General features: G+C 40.5%; 1 protein-coding gene and 1 long non-coding RNA gene across 2 annotated transcripts in view; one reads left to right on the top strand and one right to left on the bottom strand.

Moving 5' to 3' along the window:
- Positions 1–16,199, top strand: part of gnb1l (guanine nucleotide binding protein (G protein), beta polypeptide 1-like) — a 31,590-nt gene extending 15,391 nt beyond the window's left edge. The window contains exons 6-7 of the mRNA XM_055050919.1: positions 6,177–6,392; positions 14,051–16,199. Coding sequence (XP_054906894.1) covers positions 6,177–6,392; positions 14,051–14,329 — 495 coding nt within the window. The 3' untranslated portion in view covers positions 14,330–16,199. The remainder of the gene's footprint in view (positions 1–6,176; positions 6,393–14,050) is intronic.
- LOC129373143 (uncharacterized) lies at positions 8,494–20,519 on the bottom strand. The gene is made up of 3 exons (XR_008607317.1): positions 20,171–20,519; positions 17,684–17,756; positions 8,494–8,746 (listed from the first exon to the last, which is right to left on the bottom strand). It is a non-coding gene; the product is annotated as an uncharacterized LOC129373143 (long non-coding RNA).
- Positions 20,520–20,656: the final 137 nt, after the last annotated feature.

Genomic DNA, 20,656 nt, shown 5'->3' with positions numbered 1-20,656 from the left:
TTCCTTAAGAGACAAACGCTTACTCCCGTGCTCCGATTATTTTAGTGGAAAACATACTTTTATGATTGTATTCAGAGCCTTCCTTCTCTTCACTTGTTTAATAAGTTAAAAGAAAGAAGCATCTCTCCACATCAAGGGCTCTTCCTGGAACCCACAGCGCTGGAGACAGTGGCCCCGCCCACAATCACCTCTTGTCATTCGCCTCTCGCCATTTAATAATGATGGTCCTTATTTCTGAAAACAGACTCCCCAGTACATTTACTACAAGATCAGCAGCAGCATTAAACGACATCATTCAGTTTCACTTTTTTATTGTATTCTCTTTCAGTAAGTCTAGCTTTTTTCACTTTTTGTAACTTCATAATCACACAGGTGATTAACAGTGTAGTATAAAATTATGTGCTTTATTTATCGGTTTTGTTTTTGTTGTGGAATATTTTATGGGGACTAGTAATATGACACTACTGCATAATTGTGCAACTAAACATTAAAGGAAAATGTGCTTTTTGCAATTTTTAAGATCTGCAAAAATCTTAAACATATTTTATTGTATTTTAGCCCCTCCCACCTTCCCTGCAAAAGTCTTAATTAAATCAAATCTCGCAGCAATTTCTGTAATATAAAGTATTTGCTTACTTTTTTCTGCCAACATGCAGAGTTTAGACACTTACATTTCTGACTGTTTGTTTGCAGGACAGTTCAGATCAGTCACATTGGATGCATGTCAAGTCTTACCAGAGATTCCCAATTAGATTTAGATTGGACTTTATTTAGGACATTCCAACACAAGATTGTGCCTTAATTTAAGGCTACACTGATAAGTTGGCTCCGATTTCCTTCATTTTGGGAAATCAGCTATCGGCCGGTAAATATATGAAAAACCGATATCCAGCAAAAGGCCTTTGAAAAAGCCTGTTGCTCTGCTGTGGGAGAGGACAGACAGACAGGCAGACCCACCCACCCACAGACAGACAGACCCACCCAGACAGACCACATCTGCACGTCCCTGGTTAACAGTAGTCTCATGTTGGAAATATTTTCTTTTTTAAACAAAAAAATTGTTGCTGGCAGGTCAGCATCTTTGAAAATCAGTGATCGGTACGTAAACCGATCACTGTGGTGGCAAAATGCAGCACCCATGACCATCAATTACTCTCACCGCTATTAATTTTCTGTTTCGTAGAAACCCAGTAAAACTCATCAAAGTCCACAAAATGTGAAAAGAACTTCAGGTAATGGACTCTATCTTAAAAATTGAGGCGTATACTGTTTTATCCCTCCCCATCTGATCAGCTTTGATGGAGCGAACGATCGAAAGTGGCTCCACATGTGGCTTTGACTCGCGCCAGGACACCGGGCCCTGGCCGCGGGGACGGCGGTGATGTACGACGTGCGAGGCTTCTGATGTGAGCGGAGGGTGGCTGGGAAAAAGGAAATGTTCCTTTACAGATATCCATCACTCTGAGCTCATCACCTCGCTGCCTTGTGGCCATCACATGGTGGCGGGAGCAGAACGACGACCACAGGAAACGATTGGTTCCTTATGTAGAAGCAGCTCCCGCCCCGAGGCCTGCGCCGCCACATCAACAACTCTGGCCTGTTCATCGGTTAAAGAGAACTAGGTTCTCACGTGGAACTAAAAGAAGAAAAGTTAATACATTTCTAGCTCTCCTTATAGAAAATAATATAAAAAAAACAAAAATAACACAATTACCTTCATGTTAGCATATTTTTCAAATAGTTTGATGACAATAAATTCCATCCAGCTTTTTCTTGAGTCCCTTTTTGCAGCCAACCTTTGTGTCGCTTTAAAATTTTAAAAAATTGTAATGTTTATCAGAACGAAACTCCTTACAAATTGACTTTCATCTAGCTTTCCCTTTCTTAGGTGATCAAATCTTTAAAATGTGATCATTACTGAGATCTCTTTTCTTACCTCATATCATGTTTTATTCGATTTACATCAAGGTTTATCATTTCTTTTTTTTTTTTTTTTTAATTAATGAATTCCGTGAGGCGTAAATAAATAGCCCATCAAACAGAGCTGGAGAAGTCCGAAACACCTACTGTAATGTTAAATGTTACTGTTTACTTCCGTAAAAAATTTGGGAAAAAGTTTTTTTTTTCTTTCTTCCAAATAATGAGCAATAAAAAAACTCCACTGCACAGAAAAGAGATTAGTGCAAAACCAAATTTCACATTTACATAGTCATTTCAGATGTTTTCCCCCTTTAAGGTGGATGTTGCTCTATAATCCGTACTTCATACGCAGATAGTGAAATTCACACATTTATTCAGTGAAGTCTAAGCTCCACTAAAGTTTTATTAAAAGTTCTGTGGCACAAAATATAAACAAGAATTAAAAGGAGTTAATTTATCGAGGCTTCCTTTCCTGCTAAAACGACTAAACTAGAGCCAGAACCAAATCCTGTCAGAGAAGAGAACAGCATCTTTCTCTAGCAGTGTGAGGTGTGTGTTTGTGTGTACCAATATTAGAATAATCAGTGGTTTTGAGAGGAGTTCAGGTCCTCAAATAAATCATTTGAAATCTCCCAGAGATTAGCTGCTTCAAAACATTTAAAAAAAAGCTTTTTTTTTTCTTTTCTTTTCCTTTTTTTCTTTTTTGGAACGATTCATTGAAACAGTTCTTGAACAGATCTTCAAGATCCAGCTCCCCTCAAACAGCTGTGAATCCCATCTATTTGCATCACGTAGCAACCTGAATTTGCAATGGCAGCCAGCCGTGACCGGTTTAAACATGCTCAAAGTCCAACTCATTAAACAGGAAGAAAATGTAATTGGATGCATTACTTTAAGTGACTTTAGTAGTTATAAGTTATCAAGTTAGTAACTACTAACTGTAAACATTTGTAAAGTGTCCTTCCTACCCAGCACTGGCAGAGACATCATTTTCAGAGAAGCTATGAAAGATCAAAATGATCTCATTGTATAAAGATATAAGTCAACGGAAGAGAGAAAACAAACTTCCACAGCTTTACTTGGTGCAGTCAAGACAATGTTTAATAATTTAACCAAATATATTTAAAAAAAAAAACCCTGAACTGCAACATTAGAAGAACTGGATGTTCTTTCAAAAATAATGAAAAAAAAACTAAACTAAATGGAGGCTGGTTAATGAGGCTTCCAAGAGCCTAACATCAACCCTTGAAAGAGCTGCAGGAATTTCTGTCAGATGGTGGATGCGTTCTGCATGTCTCAGTAACATCCCGTGTTCTCCACATCGCTGGTGTAAGGGCTGCAAAACAGAATCTGTCGCTTCCAAAGAAAATAGCTGAGCCTGGCTAAAGTCTTCTAAAAGTAATGTTATGGTCTGAAGACTTAAACTTTCGCACTTCAAAAGTGCGAAAGTTATCCTCCGACCCATGACATTCAGAAAGATACGTTTGGCACAACCGAACCTGGTCATCACCAAAGACACGTCGCACCCAGAGGGAAACGTGGATAAAAAAAACACTAGCCTGTTTTTTTTATCCCAAAATGTCTTCTATTTGAAAAAGTGAACAAGAAAATTAGTTTTACGTCTTAGCATCACTTTGAGTGACGGGATATTACAAAACAACAACAACAACAACAACGCATTAATTAAGCCAAAACTGTTCAAAATATGTATACATTAAGTTAAAAACGTGACACAGCTTTGGCTTTGCCCGGCTCAAATCCACCGACCTTATGCTGTCATTGCAGTTTATGAAGTATAAAGTGCAATTTTTCTTATTTAGAAAATGAAAAATCTGTAGAATGTGCCAATTTTTCTTATCCAATTAACCGTCAGAGCAACTAACAATCATCAAAAATAATCATCCCTATAACACTTCAAACATTGCTACTGAATTGGCAGTTCAAACATTTCTTTTTGTTTCAAAGAAACCAGCAGTTTCTTACTTTTGGAGTTGTGATCTAATTTCATTTTAAGCAATGAAACCCTGGGTGAAATCTGCACCACTCCGGTCGCCCCGGCACTCTGCTGTTCTAGAAGAGGCGGTTCCTCTCTCTTCTTCTATGCAGCTGTTCTCCTGTGATGAATCTCCACCCGGTGCCCCAGCCCCACTCCAGCAGAGAGAGCCCTCTTGTAGAAAGGCCTGTGGAGGATATAATGAATTAGGTGTCTACCCAGGGTTCCCCGACCTCTGACCCATGACATCATCAATCAAGGAGGTCCTTCGCTTAAGTGTAACGCTGGGCCCCAATCTGGATCGCTCGGCCCGGTCCCTGCCGGCAAGCAGGGGGCGGGGAGCCACTGATTTTCACTTGTTTTTATTTGTTTTCATAATCCCTCCGTGTTCGTCCTCCGCTGATGTGTTTGGAAGGAGTACACGACTCCGTCTATAATTTGTTTCAAGCTGGAAGTGGAGAAATATGGAGCGTTAACAGAGGAGAGGAGAAAAATGGCTGACATGGTCTCTGCACATATGGGAAAAAAAAATTCCCTTCTGGCTTCTGCATAGTACTGTGTTTTCTTCTTCTTCTTCTCCTTCTTCTTAAGGCCTTGTGTTATTTTAAAAGCAAAAGGTAGAGCCAGAGCAGCGCAGAGTACCTGTGTTTATTCCTCGATCATCTGAAGTCTGTCTGGATCGAGCGCTGACCTTTCATAAGGCTCGACAAAGTTCAAGGCTTTGTCCAGACAGTTGCCCAACCAGGTGTGGGTTTGCTGTGGTGTGTTCAAACTTCATCCATCCATTTTCTAACACCCTTGTCCCGAGTGGGCTCCGGAGGGGTGCTGGTGCCTATCTCCAGGGAACGTTTCGGGCGAGAGGCGGGGTTCACCCTGGACAGGTCGCCAGGGCAACGCAGAGACAGACAGGACAGACAACCACGCACACACACACTCACACCTTGGGAGGATTTAGAGAGACCAGTGAACCTGACAGTCATGTTTTTGGACTGTGGGAGGAAGCTGGAGTACCCAGAAAGAACCCATGCATGCACAGGACCTTCTTGCTGCACGGTAACAGTGCTACCAACTGCGCCACTGTGTTCAAACCTAAAATAAGAAATTGTGTTTTTATTTCATTTTCTGTTTATTCATTACTATGAATCCTAAACCTCTTTCCACTCCTTCTGTTTCAGTCTTTTCCTCTCAGTATTAGTTCAGTCACTCTTTACTTTATTTACTTTCATTACATAACATCTCAACTCTACCATGCGCTTTTAATTGCACAAGATTTACCCTTTTAATAGAAATACATGTTTGATGCTCGTTCTCCTGCAGGTCATATACTGTCGTTCTCCTGCAGGTCATATACTCTCCTGCAGGGTGGGCGTTTATCGTATTGTTTATTATTTATCGTGATAAGATTTTGATTTAACATTATCGCGATAAATTCCAAATGATATTTGAAAAAAACCTGTCCATCTTATTGGGATTGTTATTCTCACTATTTTTCTCCCCTCAAGGGCGTGTGAATACATTTGAAAATATTATAGTGCATTTCAGTGATACAAAATACACTTCTGACTGGTGTCTAAAGAAGCGTATTAAAAGTGGGGATGTTTTTCAAGAGCAACTTGTGTGAGACTGATTACTGTGACATGAAGTCACAAAATATTATGATAAAACTTTAAGTTCACCCCTACAGGAAATATTAAAAGGCGCTCATGTCTTAAATATTTTTTAACATTGTGCCACATACAAACACAAAATTGTCAATTTTCTGTAATTAAAATCCGAAATGTGTGGCATGAGATCAGTCTTTTGCTGCAGTTGTAGCTGCAAGTTTTTTGGGATTCAATTTTAAAAAAGAAAGATTATTTCACAACCTTGATATATAAAATCCCAATTAAAAAAAAAAAACATCCAAATTTGAAGGTCTGCCATGTCAAAGTCATAGTCCGACTAGGGCAAATTGAAATACCAGTTGCATTTTGTGCATTGATAGACGTTAGAAAGTGTCAAATGATGGATGAAATTATACTGTTGCGCTGCAGAGAGCAGCTGGCTGACGAATGGAGGCCACAACATCTCTGAGTGTCAGCCGGCATTTCCAGGCTGATAACCTCTGCTCCTCTCAGCTCCCAGCACCACACTTTTTTTTCTTTCTTTTTTTTTTTTTTAATGGCTTTCTAAACCTCTGTGTTGATCTCACGTCTTAACTTGCGTCGCTCTCCTTCCGTTCCTGCTGTCCCTCCTCCCTCTCTTTTCCTCTCCTCTCTTGCAGCCTGACTCGGGTCTCGGACCGCTGCTGTTCGCTGGATACGAGGACGGTTCCCTGTTGCTGTGGGACGTAACCCAGAGGTCCGAGCTGAGCCGTGTCAAAGCCCACCCCGAGCCCGTCATGTGCCTGACCTTTGACCCCGGCCGTCTGAGGGGCGTCTCGGGCTCCTGTGAGAAGAAGCTCTCTTCGTGGATGCTGGACGGCCAGAACCACATACAGGTTAGGAGGCTCCAGGCTTATCCAGCTGATCTGGTTGTGTTTGTTGTTTAGGCTGCAACTCAGGAGATCCTGAATATGTGTTGCTACTTTTTGACCTCTCCAATCCCTTTATTCGTCATTTTTGACCGTTTCAGCTAGCAGTTGCCATCTATACATTTGGTTTTATTCCCTTCATCATTTTCTAAAAGCGTCAGCGTCTCCGTATCAAATCTGTGCATTACTTACAACTACGTAACAATTTTTTAATATTATGAATTAGAAGAACAAAGAAACCATCTTTGGTTTCTGGTAGATGGACATTGTTCACGTCTCACTTTGAACGACCTTAGACAAAGACTGATGAGCAGGAACGATTTTGTCGTACCAGTAAAAGCTCTCCTCAGTGTGGAAGCTGTTACTGTGGGAAGAAGACCCTTGTATTAGCTACATTCAGTTTTAGTGAGTTTGTTAAAAGCTTAATCTACGGACGTGAGCAGATGTAAGGAAATTGAAACTGTATTTTGCTGCAAAAGAGCAACACTTCCAAATGATCTCAGTAGCTTTGTTTTATTACAGCTGAGCTTTCAAACTCTGCTCCCAGTCACGTGACATTTTCGAAGTGGAAATGTTTGGAGGAAGGTAAGAATATGAAGTTTGCTGCTAGGAAGTAAAAAAAAAAAAACACTGAAGTCCATAAACAATTTGTCCTTGTTTTATTATATTAGCATAGGTGAGCACACTTTCGCTAGTGCGCTAATAGTTAAAATAATTATTTTTACTTCCTTGGGACAGTTTCCATGCTTAGTTTCCCCTAATTGAACTTTTCTGGATGACTTATAATGCACTAATTTACTTTGCTGGTTTGTAAACTTTCAGTTGAATAAAGATCAACATCTATTTGGACAGTCACAAACTCTTCAAGTAGACGTTAATATTTATGCTCTTATTTTGAAAAGAGTGAAGACTTTTTCACTTTTTTGTTTCCTCTCCTCACATTTTCTCTCTCTGTCTCTCTCTCTACATCTGTTTCTCTATTTTTTCACCTTATAACTTTATTTCAAACAAGGAATGTACAAGAATTAACGTTAGCTCTTTAGCCTTAGCTACTGGTAAATACCAGGCTGGTGTAGTGGTTTAGCATTGACAGAGCTATTATTTGTGTTTAGGGCTTTAGTGTACCTAACTTTTTAGTTAGTGGTGTCCACCATTAAAGATTAGTTAAATCCTGTTTAACCACAACTTGTTCTCTCACACACACATCATGACATCACTGCTCCTAATATGAATAATCAATGACCGTTCAGAGAAGGTAAAGCTCAGCTTCTCTGCCTGCTAACTGATTGTTGCGCCCAATGGTCATCTAAATCCCATGGAGTGGAATAAATGGTACCAGAGGAGAGGAGAGTGTTGGCTTTCGCCCGACTTGCTTGGAAAACATTAGGGGCCATAGAGGAAGAGGCTCAGCGGGGCTCCAAGGGCCATAAATCAGCTGCTGGTTACACAGTGTTGGCAGGGCTCGGGGCCAAGGGCCAGGCTGAGGCTGTCACTCTAGAGTCGAACCACCCACAGACACTCTGAGACATTCTTAATATGTTCAAAAGCAGCAGTTGCTGTTCTCAGGAATCGCTTTGTGCAGCAAATAAAATTGGAAATTGTCACTGATATTTTAAGAGCAATATAGAAGGAAATTGTTCGTACGTACACTTGGATGGCAGACGTCGCAGCATCTCACACTAGCGTGTGTTTCAATTTCACACTCCCCCGCCCCTGCCACACTTAAAGAGATCACATCAGCTTTCGTACCATAATTCATTTTACATAACAGCTCCTGCTTCAGAGACTTTCTGCCTCATTTGAAGCTGTATTTTCTCTTGATTTCATGAGCAAATAGGAATGCTTCTATTTTTCAGTCAAACCTCATGAATCAACGCCAAGGGGAACCTACGGCTGATATAGTGGGCTCCTAGCTCCAGCGAAGGGGTATTATTCTTTCCAGGGCTTTTTACAAATGAACGCTTGAATTAGAAATATTTGCAGAGCTCCCATTTTCTCACCCCGAATATGTGTCTAGACAAACACGGCGCAGGATTTCAGTCAGTATACCATAAACAGGAGGCGAGTAGTTATTGGGGTTTATTTTGCTGAAGCAACAAAATATTGATTCAGCGTGTAATCCAGGATGAGGATGACCGGGGGAAAAAAAGCACAAGGAAGAGGGAAAGGATTCAGTTGGGGCTTTTAAATTACTCCGAAGTGCAGCTCAGTGTGACGTCCAGACAGCTATCCTCTGCGCTTCCCACAGACGTATTTTCTGTGTGGCCGGGGTGGAGGTCCTGCCGGGTGGCAGGTCCGGGCCACGGCTTCTGACGGACGACCTGCGAGAGGTAATAAAAATATCAAAACCTGGAGGCCCCTAAGCCAAACAAAAAACACATCTGCAGTAAGGGGAACAGTAGTTCACGGTGGGAGGCTGCAATAAAGACCGGGGAGACTGCAAGTGCCACAGCATCTCACTTCCCACAAATTACCCCGGCAATAAAGAGTGCAGTGGAGCTGGCTGGGCGAGGCAGATGGATGGCTGTAGTGAAATCCAGGAGGGAACTGAATTTGACATAAAACAGCGCAGTTATGATTTAGTGACACTGGAAGTCTATGAAGTGAGCTTATCTGGGCCAGATAAAGACAGATGGGCACAGGAATGGAGGTTAATGTGTTGCACATGGCTCCCAGAGGCCTTTATCTGCCATGTGACCCTGCTGGCCTCAGATTTTTTTGTGGTAGCGAAGCATCGTCTTCATCCCTGTTTCCCTTCTACTGGGCATTTTTGGGATTGTGAGGATGTGTGGGTGTTGGGGTTCACTAGCCGTTAAATTACATAATATATGCATGGATTTAACTCCTTGTTAAATCCACAAAATCCATAATTTGAATATAATTTGAGTTCATTGATACTTTAGAAACAAATAAATGTCTACTTTATTTTATTATTTATTTTTTACAAAATCACACATTGACACCACCACTTGAGTACTGTAGACAATAAATCAGCAGCATTTTGCATGGTCTGCAACTGGCCAACAGTAGATTTGTTCAGATTTGTAAATGCAATACAATAATTCAGATGAGATGAAACAAAGGCATGAATTCAGACGAAGAAGGATGGAACGGAGGATTTGACTCAGTTTTCAACCTTATGCCAAGGTTTCGAACAGCAGATTTACCTTAAACACCAAGAGGCCCAAGGACCACCGTTATCTTTTAGTTATTATTTCTGGTGCAAAGATAATTATTTTTATTATTATTATTACATGAAGAAAACCATCTCACAGAGTAGCTATCCAACATTCAACTCCTGCAGACTAGCCAGCGCAATCAGCAAACACCTGGTGGAACTGCACATTTGCTGAGATCGTTATAGGACCTACTTCTCAGTTGTTAAAGGGTTAATAGAAGAGCCATATTGTGATGAATTCCTAAATGTGGAGCTTCAGAAAGAGCAGGAGTTTCCCACAGACAGATGTCTTGTTTTATTGACTAATCTTAACAATTGATGGCAACAAATTGTCCCATTTCAATGCATGGACAAGTGCAATGATGAGTTTGTTCAGGAGAGAGAGAGAAATGCAGGCTGTGGCCTGTAAAAGGAAAAAGGAAGGCTTCCATAGTAAGTCGGTCATGTCTGACAGCTTGTTCTATCTGATGACAGTTCTTGACAGGAAGTCCTGCTCCTCGTCTTTGAATGGGACTGTAACAACATTCCCACCCAGTGGTCACCTGTATGGTTTCTCTGTCCAAATAGAATGGTTGTCCTGATGGTTTCATCCTCACAGGGCCTATAACACTTCTGCAGCTTTCATAAAAATAATAAAATAATAAAATTGTGTTCCCTCTCCCAATGCTTTTTCTTCTCTCCTCCGGTCACCAGTTTCACAAATTCATATCACGTCAGCCAGAGCCAAGCTCCAACCGACAGGGCGACAAAAGGCTGTAATCTCCCCTCCACCAAGTGTGACTCAGGGACAGGGCGTGTCGGGAATACCTGCGAAAAAGCTTCCCAACCGCTAGGCGCAAGTGAGTGAGCGATGACGGGACGTTTCAGTGGATCCGCGTTAACAACAAGACACGTGCCAAGACGAGGAAGGGAAGTGGAGCAGAGCGCGATTGAAACCTGCCACCCTTTCTTCAGCGTGTGCCGAGACCGATGAAATGGGACGAAAGAGGATGGTGAAGTGCGAGTTCGTGTCAGGACACTTGGAGACCCACAGCGAGTGTTGTGGATCCAGCTGTTACATTAAAGTGACTGTGTGTCTGCATCCTTTAACACACGCAGTACAAAGTACAAAGTAAGATGTTCATTTGTCCCTGTTACTGCCACTTGGCCCAACAGACCTGGTTGTTAGTCAACTCCACTTTTTCAATACTCAAATTTATAAGCAAAGGTAATAAAACAAGACAGTGAAATTAGCTCACCAAAAAGAGATACAGAGCCTAGGCTCGTCTATTAAAAATCCAACATATTTAAGTAAGAAGATGGAAGATGGGGCTAATAGTAGAAATAAGATGAGAAAAATATATTTTTTTAAATTGGTTAACTAGATTTGGCTTTTACTGCTCTGCGCTTTTATTTAGAAATCTTAAACATCCAATGAAAATTTTTACAACCGTGTCAAAAGTTTAGACTTCGGTGAGCCAAGTGTAGCAGATTTAAGCCACACTAAACTTGTGCAGCCTTCTCTGTCTCGGTTCCAGTTGTGTGAAACTTCCTAATTATTGTTCTTCTGGGCTTAAATAAGTTTCTATAATCCTTTTGCCAATTCACCTTCTAAGTAAAATATGAAATGGGTAAGAAATAAAAAGTTTTATTTACATTTATTTTAAAGAATTTGCAAGGCTGAACAATAATTGTGTCACCAGTGATTTTTATTTTTTCCTCTCTCTTGAAAAAGAGAGAGGAAAAAAAAGATGTGTTCTACAGCAGTAGAACACATCTTTTCCATTGATATCAATAAATATAAATTATATATTTAATGTCTTGAGCCTTTTTCTAAGAGCATAATTTTATTGGCTGGTTCACGATGTGAAAGAAATGTTTGATGTTGGATTGATGTTCGTTTTTCTAATGCATTTCTACAGCAAGCGTATAATAATCCACATTTTTCCTTTACTGTTTTTGTTTGTTTTACTAAGTTAATTTTGTAAAGCATTTAATTTATTTATTAACTTAATCTTTTATTTGCCTGTTTTCCCCTCGTGTGTTTAGTCCAGGGACTAAATCCCCCAATAAACAGCGACACAGCAGCCGGGGGGACTGTATTCGCCGCTGCACACGGGCATCTTTCATTTTAAATAATGACACAGGACGACCTTTCTTCCGTGTAGCAGTTTTCCTATCCGCAGTTTCTCTCTCTCTGTCTCTCTCGGATAGAAAGTAAAAACAATTAACGAGGCGGCCTCGCTGACTGACCATTACTGCAATCATTAGCCATTTACCGCCTGCAGTTGACCCTTAAATGAAACAAATGCCTTTTCCTGACACAAACTATGGGAAGCAAAACAAACAAAAACAGACACTTAAACCCATCATTATCAGGCCTCTAATGCAGACCAGATGGGGAGAGGTAGGGGCATACCACATACCTGAGGTAATAACAAAGCTCAGAACAATCTCTAACTCCCCTGCTTTTCTCTGGATCTGTTTACCCGTCTTGTTCTGTCTGAATGGGCACGCACACTAGTATTCATGACAAATGTGCAAAATTTTGTTAATATTCCGCTTAGGAAACAATTTTGCAATCGCGGAGTATACGTTAAATAACACTATTGAATTTACACAATATCCTTGTTCATACGATAAGTCGCTAAAAAATATGTTGCTTGCACCGAACATGCGCCTACCACTTCCTGTTGTCTTCTTCTTCTCCACCAGAAGTAACCTCTGGATGTTGATCACATGACTGTAACTCCCATACTTTTCTCTGGATCTGGTTTTCTGGTTTGTTCTGCCTGAATGGTCACACACTTGTTTTTATTTCAGACATGCGCAGAACTTTTTTAATACTCCATGAATGTAAAAAAAAAAAAAACTAAACTATTCAGACTATTCGCAGACTGGGGTGTCAACATCAAGTAAGAGACAATGATAATAACAGGCAAATACAGTATGTTTGTTCACGTGGTAAGTCATTAAAAATCATTTATCTTTCTACCACTTTGTCGCATTCTTGATCTTTTCATCTGGTTGTGATAAAAATAAAGCGTCTGCATTTCAGTTTTGCAAAACACACAAATTTTGATAAGGCCAAAAAAACCACTTCATCCTAGCACAAAAAGTTATCAAAAAACTTTGTTTTCTTTTAAATTGCCGTGTTTATGTTAAAGAAATTTTTTGTAATTCTAATTTGCGCAATTTTACAGTTAATGAAAACATAGCTACTGTTTTACGCTACTGATACCAGCAGAGAAGGGTTCATTACCAAAAGCAAAATAGGAAAAATGGCACCACAAACTGCTTTGAACGTCTTTCCTTTCTTTCTTTTCTTTTTACTATGATCAATGACATTCCTTTCTCTGTTCTCTTTCTCTCTCTTTCTCTCTCACATTCCTCTTGATTCACATCTTGTACCTGGCTTATATCTTCCACATGCAGCTTGCGGACGGGTCCCTGCCCAGAACGGGAGCGTGCATGCAGATACATTCTCCCAACATCTCCTCCCATCCAAGGCCCATTAGTCTCCCCAGACGCAACTTATGAAGTCAATTTTACGCTGTCCAGTTTGATTTCTGCTCCCACGTCCAGATGTTCGCTGCCCATGTAGCGATCCGGCAGATATCCCTGCGCCGCAGAAAGAGCACGTTCTCTCTGCAGGAATGCCCCGGAGCAGCAGGCCCTCCAGATACCGATCTGAGCCATTCATTACAATATGTCAGAATGTTGCCCTTTTAGAGAGATTGATACAATCCTTGGGACAGTAGATCACAGGGAGATGGCAGGAGAGTCGAGGGGGGGCTGTGGCTAATCTTTAGCAGGCAGAAGCTACACCAGCGTATTCATCAGCCGTCTTCACCTGCTGACCAGAACGTAATTCATCAGAGACGCTTGAAGCAGCTGAGTTTCTGCAAACGTGTTTTTCAGCGAGAGGGCCTCTGTTTTGTTTTTTTTTTCTCCCTTTTCTTTTTGCAGTGACACAGGTAACTCGGTTTCCCCATCCCCAGTTCCCTCCTGCGCCCCAACCCAGCGGCGCTAACTCCAAAGCAAATAATGGGACTCTGAGAGATTTCCTCGGGGTTCTCGCGCCGTAATGTTTTATGGCCGATGATTGAGTCCTGGGAGTTTACGGCCAGGTTCAACAGACCTCCAGCCCTCACGCCTGAACCTCCGTCATCGTATCAGTTGATAGCATCTTAGTGTGTGTGTTTTTGTTGGCCACGCTTTCCCTGGAGCGAAGTGACTTAGTGATTTATTGACCTAATTTTTATCTTACTAATGTGTGTTTTCTGTTTACTTTTGCTTTTCGTCCTCGAATTCTCGGTTTATTTGGTTTCATTCTCATCAGACGGTCTCCTCAAAGAAACTGCTTGTTAATGTATTCTTCAAACACACAGAAGTGCTTCAAATGCAAATATTTCTCATTCTATCCAAGCAAACTGTTTGCTAAAGGCCTTTGTCTGTGGTTTTGCAGCTCCAGAACTGCGTGACGCTGGTCAATCCCGGTGTTTCTCAGCTCCGAGTCCGGGGTGACGGGCGCCTGCTGGCATCTGCGGGCTGGGACCACCGAGTGCGAGTGTTCGGCTGGAAGAAGCTGCAGCCGCTGGCGGTCCTTCAGTACCACACGGACATGGTGCTCAGCGTGGCCTTCTCTGATCACCAGGACCCCAGGCAAAGACTGCTGGCTGCTGGATCCAAGGACCAGCGCGTCAGCCTGTGGTCCATTTACAACCAAAATGCCGACACATGCTGATTCTCTGAACTCTCTCTGGGTTTCAGTCTGCAGACTGAAATCAAAATATCATCTGCTCTGTTTTGTAGTGACCCGGTTCGACTCTTGGCATGGGCCGGTACCAGATTCTCTCAGCTTGAGAACTCTGAGGAACAAATGGAAGTTTCACAAAAGAGCAGAACGTAGTTTGCGTTTCTGTTTTAAAATGAAAAAAAAGCAACATGTATTCCTACTTCTGCTCAAACATATTGTGTAAAAATGCTGCAAAAAAATTATGTTCATTTTGATAGCCTTAAGTGGATATTTTGAGTAAATCCCTTCTAAGTTTAGTTATTGATATTACTGGATAAATTAGTAGGGCTGTCTGCTGCTGTACCTAGCTTGCAGCCAACTGCATGACAGACAAGCCGCTTGCAGATTGCTGGCTGTAATTCTACATGCAGCTTCACCTTAATAACAAGACAAAAGTGTGATTCCTTTAATTTCCATATCATGACTGTTATGGGTTTTTTTAAGCAGGTTTATGGAAAATGTTTTTACCTTTCTGTCAGCTTTAACAGCGGAGATGACGTGCTGACAGACAGTCATTCCAAGTCACTCCCTCCTGCTTCCTGCTATCTCATTAAAAGGTGTTTAAATTACAGCTGCACCTATGAGTGGTCCTTGTGATTGGACTTGTGTAATTTGGTAGTTACTTGTTCAACTACTGTTAATTTTTTGTGCATTTGTTTCTGTTGAGTAAATACATTAACAATATAAGCGGCAATCATTTTTTTGATCCATAGATTCAATTGTGAGAAGGAAAATCAGAATTGAATGCGTGAATATCATAATCTAAAGTAATTGTTTCATGTACTTTTCTTTATCAAAACACCTGCAAATTTTTATTTTATTTTTTATTTCTGCATTACAGGAAGCATTGAAATTGATAAAAATTCCAATAGACCAGTCAGATCCCTAAGAACCCCAGAGGCTGGTGTTGGTTGAGAAAAGACTAATTGTTGTATCCCATTAACTCTTGTAACTTCTTAAAACTTTTCTACTTTAATACCAGCAACCGGCTCATGCCTGCTTACACGACACAGAGCTACATATAAAAGTTTACATTAGAATTTTAAATGTTTATTTTTTTCTATGTTTACAAAGGCCATGATTTTCCATACAAAATGAAAAAAGTATGTCAGTCTAAAATCATAAAATGATCAAGCAAGACAGAAAGAACAGTTTGGAGCACTGGTGTAATATTAATACCAAAGTACAGATTCAAAAACCAGCCTTTTATTTTTCATCCATTTCCTTTTTCTGAACGTTTTCAGGTTAAAGAGCTGCTTTTTCTCTTGCATCTTAGTGCGTTTTGATAACTTTTCTAACAGCTCGCTCTTAGAAAAGTTTTCAGTTTTAATTCTCCAGAAGTGGAGGTCTTCTGCCTCCTATTTGCTAAAGACCAACTCGATGCTGTGCAGCTATGTGATTGTGTTGACTTGGCAGATGGAAGCTTTGCTCCAGTGGACATGAATTTGAGGTGTATAGCGCACCTGAGCAGCTTTGTAATCCTGCGTTGTTATTCTTCCAGCTTTCAGCCTGACCTGGGCTGTTTTAGTCAAACAAAGTTCACCAGAGGGAGGGCTGGCCACTTTTGTTGCAAGGCGTAGATAAAGGAAACGCTACCAAGTATAATGGATCTACCGGACTGAGGGGTTTTTACGTATGTTGGTAAATTGTGGGTGTCTTTTCTGGAGTAGATTAATGAACAAGGTCCAAAGAACACAATAAATTTCAAATTTAAAAAAAAAACAGACTGTCTGAGGTTTATTTTAGTTATTGTTCAGTGAGAGTATAAATTTGAAAATGTGACTAACTCTAGTTGATATGTTCAGTTTAGTGATTTTAATCAGTTCTATATGTGTTTCTAGCACAAATATCTTAGGACACTTGAAGTACTACAAAGCTAACTTACAAATAACTTTTTTTTTACTAAGTATAGAAGCTTGTTTTAAGTCAGTAACTCCTTAAAATTATTGAAAAGGTATGAGTTCCTTTTGCAGATTATTTCACTTATACTAAGGCATTTTTCCCACGTTGGAAGTGAAATAATCAGCTAGTGGAGCTATTAGTTTTTCATCACAATTAAGGAATTGTTGACTTAAAACAAGATCCTAAATCTACCTGAAAAGTTACTTGTATTTCAAGGATACTGGGACATGTGCACCATAAACTAGACCAAAACTACTTGGTGAGATTCTGTGTTTTTGCTGTGCAGTGGGAAACCATCAGGAAAGAGCGGAAAGACATCATTTGGCAGACGAGCTCCTCTGTTGAGCCACTGCTGTCACAGAAAATTCAACGCAGAATTAAGAATTTATTGGGTTTCCTTAGGTTTTTTTTTTTTATTTCTTTATTCAGTTTTGTAAAATTCTGCTCCTTGAATATATTTTCAAAAACTTTGTGACTTGCTTCCAACGCTCAGTGAGGGAGTTTGTCTATACCTTTTGTCTCTGACCCCTTTGCTGACACCTTGCATTCATGTTAGCTTCCTAAATTCATGTTGGCTTTGAACAAACACTCGGGTGTTGTGGCCCAGCTTCCGTCCATTCTCTGATAAATCAAATCCTGCCTCCATTGGCGCAGATGTGCTCTGAATGGAGCAGTCAGAGAACCGTCGGCCTCAGAAGCGCCTGCTGGGGTGCCGGCCGTAGATCTCGTAAATCACCTCCATAATGGATCTTTTAGGAAGTCAATAAATGGACAGGGGGACTTTCTGCACAATGGGGCTTGTGCTTCACTTATCACCTAACGTGTGTCTTCTCTGGCCTCTAGGGTCAGAGGTCAGATTGGCTTTGGGTTGGGATATAATCTGGTGGGCTGCACGGCTCTGCACATGCAGCTCTGATCACTCCCTACGTCACTACCAGTGACTACCACTAGAGGCAGCAAGTTTGAAACAATGAAAATAATGACCCTGGAATTACTTTGAAATTAACAATATGCAATGTTTCATTTAAAATGGATGTAAGTAATTTATAATTTACCTTAAGCTGAAACACTGTTTGCTTTTAAAAGACAGCTGAGGGTATGTGTATGATTCTGTTGGCACCTTTGGTAAAGAAGGACTAAAACAAATTCATCTTCTTTTGAACAGTATAACAACCGCCCCACACACTTTGAAAAGAATCCAACTTTTAATATGAGTACATTCACATAGTGAGTAGAAAAATGTAATTTTGAGACTAAGGATCTGTAATACTTTGTGTCGATATTACCGCCAAAAGATCCTGAGCATCTCGTAGGTATGTGGCAACATGGACTCCGCCAAAAAACTGGGAGCTCCGTTTGCACGATGATTGAAAACACATGGTCACATCAACACAGACTCACCGGACGGCAAAATCATTCTCCTTCCAGAGCCACCTCAGCCTTCAGGTCCAATTGCTTTGGGAAGCTTGATGACCTGGAAAGATGAGAAGACCCAGTACTCGGTACAATTTAAAGAAACTGTTTAAAAAGGAAATGTCAAAGATCCACTTCTCTGCATGCGCCACGGTGCAGGGTAAGGCAAAAAGGAGATTCAATGTTGGCAAGATAGTGCCATAAAAAGTCTCCCCATCTGTAACAAACATATCTTCAAGTACCAAAATGTTGGGCCGTGCTCCAGTCCACGTTTGGTGTCGAGTCAGTTTGGTTTACCCGGTTTGTTTTCAAGCCATCCGCGGTTTACGGCAAAAGGCTCATCAGCAGAGATTTACGCTTTGCTGAAGCGAGTACATCAAACCCTTGATAGGCCTGTCACAACAGATGACTCAGAGGAGTGTCAAGTGATCTTTCAGGTCACATTATCATCCGTCCTTCCCTCCTTTGTACGTCAGTGGCAAATATTTGGGCCCTTTTTTTTATCTGCAGGACCAGGGAATTAAACACATAAGGTTTTCAGTAGCTGTTTGGACTTTTTCCTTTGGTGTGCATAGATATTTGTAAAAACAATCTAATACTGTTGACAAGGTCTAAATATGTGTAGGGCTATGAAAACTACTACTTTATTGTGTCTGCCTGTTGAATATTCTCCAGAGGAGCTGTGCTGATTGCATTTAGCAGATGCAGATGTGCAGTTCATTACATGTTCTCCAGCAGGCACAATTTCCAAAGTTTACAGCTGGAATGCAGCGAATTGGAGCTGCTCCCATTTATACCAAATCACTGACAACTACTCAAAGTGTTTATCATGTGGATTGTGGCAAACGCCTGTTTTTTGGGTATATTACGGCACGTTTACATTTTAATTCTTACAGTGTTGTGCATTCATACATCACTATGCATGACTGAATTTTATGGTAATATGCTCAAACACTTGAGCATATTACCATAAGTTTTCATATTAAACTGAATCAATTCTGACATTAAACCGTTTAAAAGCTAAACTTAAAATTAAACTGTTGATACCAAGTTATACCATAAGTATGGTATAACTTGTTTTGCTTGTTTACTTATTTTTCCATGTTCATATTTTTGCCTTTTTTTGCATCACATCTTGTATGATTTATTAAACGACTGTAATGCTTTTGGCCACGAAACGGTTTAATGCTGCCATTTAAGGCAGTGGACTAAACTCACTGCCACTTTGAAAAACACAACGATTTGTTTGTAATCTGAATAGATTTCTCAAAAGTTCTTTATTGCCTCCTTTGAGGCGAGAGGGTGTTTATCTATATTGTGGTTTTCATGTCAGATTTGTTTGGTTTTTTTTCATGCTCACAAAATTATAAATTAAAAAATTTTGAAAATTATTAAAACTGGTGTTTCATTAGCAAGCCGAAGCTATGCAGTAGTATGTAGCTGACCCAACTTAACCCCTGCAGAAATTGTTCGTTTGAATGTAACGCAACAGACCAGGAATGACTCGAGCTGCTAGATTACCGCAAAATGCTTCCAATATGAAACTGTGTGTGAAACATGTATCGGCAGGTATTAGAAGGACACAATTGCTGTAAAACCAAGAGAAGTTTCAGGCAATGTCAAAGCAACGTTGGGTTTAAATGCTTTCCAAGAGCTCCTTCTGGGGTTGGTTGTCACATCTCTGCACATCCAGTAAATTTTAAAAAAAGTCATGGAATATCATTCTCAGTTGTTTTTGCCACTTTTAACAAATGTTATTAAATGACAGAAAATGCTTTCATCCAACTTAGTTTTCCACTTATTCTGCATAGAATAATTTGCCTCTGCAAAACTCGCGATTGTTTTTATGAAATGCTTTTCATCTCTAAACTAACACACATTTTTAAAAAAATGAACAAATCAGCTTTTTTATTTTTTTATATTTTCACTGAGGCTTCATTGAAAGCTGTGCAAACAAACGGGCCTGCTGTGTGAGGCCTCCCTGCCGGCAGGGCCTCCTGCAGTGCTTGGCTTCTCACTCAGAACACACACCAGCACTTGCCATTTTCTACATGCGCTTGTGACAAATCAAACCACTTGCACGTTGCAGAATCCTTTCAAAATGCTAATATTTTAGAACTCACACACAACCAACCATAACATGTTGCCATGTTTGCCTGTAAGCAGAAGCCAGGAGTGATTTGCATAGCAGGGTTGGGCCCAAATCAAAAATGTGTCGAGGTCCCCACATAATCTTGGTCCGGCTCTGCTGACAACTAACATGCATGCAAAAGCGCCACTGTCATAATTAATTCATTGTTCTTTTTAACTTTCTTGCAAAAATGAGAAAGACAGCAACTGTGGGCCCGAATGTTGAGCTTTCATTAAATAAAGATACAGTTATTGAACGTTTTTTTTTTTGTTGTTGTTTTGTTTGTTTGTTTGTTAGTTTTTTTAAACTAGAAACACTTCATACAAGAATAAATGACAACTCACGCCCTCGGCTGAGATTGGCCCTCTTCGCTCCCGTTTGTTTCTGGCAGCTTCTTCACCGACATATTTGTCCCCGTGTCGAACCGCTTCCTATGAAACAACGCGAATGGGTTCAGCTGCTGCTGCGAAACCCGCAATTAGCCCGAATTTAGCATTTTCAGCCACTCGACTGAAAGCCCACGAGCTCAACCCAACAGCGCAGCGCGAGCGACAAAAAAGTACTCCGTCACGTCGGATCTCGCGCCCGTCTGTCAGGGGGATCTGCGGCTGCTCGCTTCCGGCTGTCTGCGCTCATCGCCCGGCTCGACGTGTCCGGAGGCGCCACTGCACGACCGGAAGGTTAACAAAAAAATAAAATAATAATAATAATAATAATAATAATAATAATAATAATAATAATAATAATAATAATAATGTAAATTAAAACGATAGCTAAAACATAAATAAATAAATAATATATATATATATTTTGTACGGGGGAAAAAGCGC

The sequence above is a fragment of the Poeciliopsis prolifica genome, unplaced genomic scaffold (assembly GCF_027474105.1).
Source record: "Poeciliopsis prolifica strain line A6 unplaced genomic scaffold, Auburn_PproV2 SCAFFOLD031, whole genome shotgun sequence".
In the NCBI taxonomy this organism is placed as follows: Eukaryota; Metazoa; Chordata; class Actinopteri; order Cyprinodontiformes; family Poeciliidae; genus Poeciliopsis; species Poeciliopsis prolifica.
The sequence above is the reverse complement of the archived record's forward strand: the minus strand, read 5'-3'. Positions and strand labels throughout refer to the sequence as shown.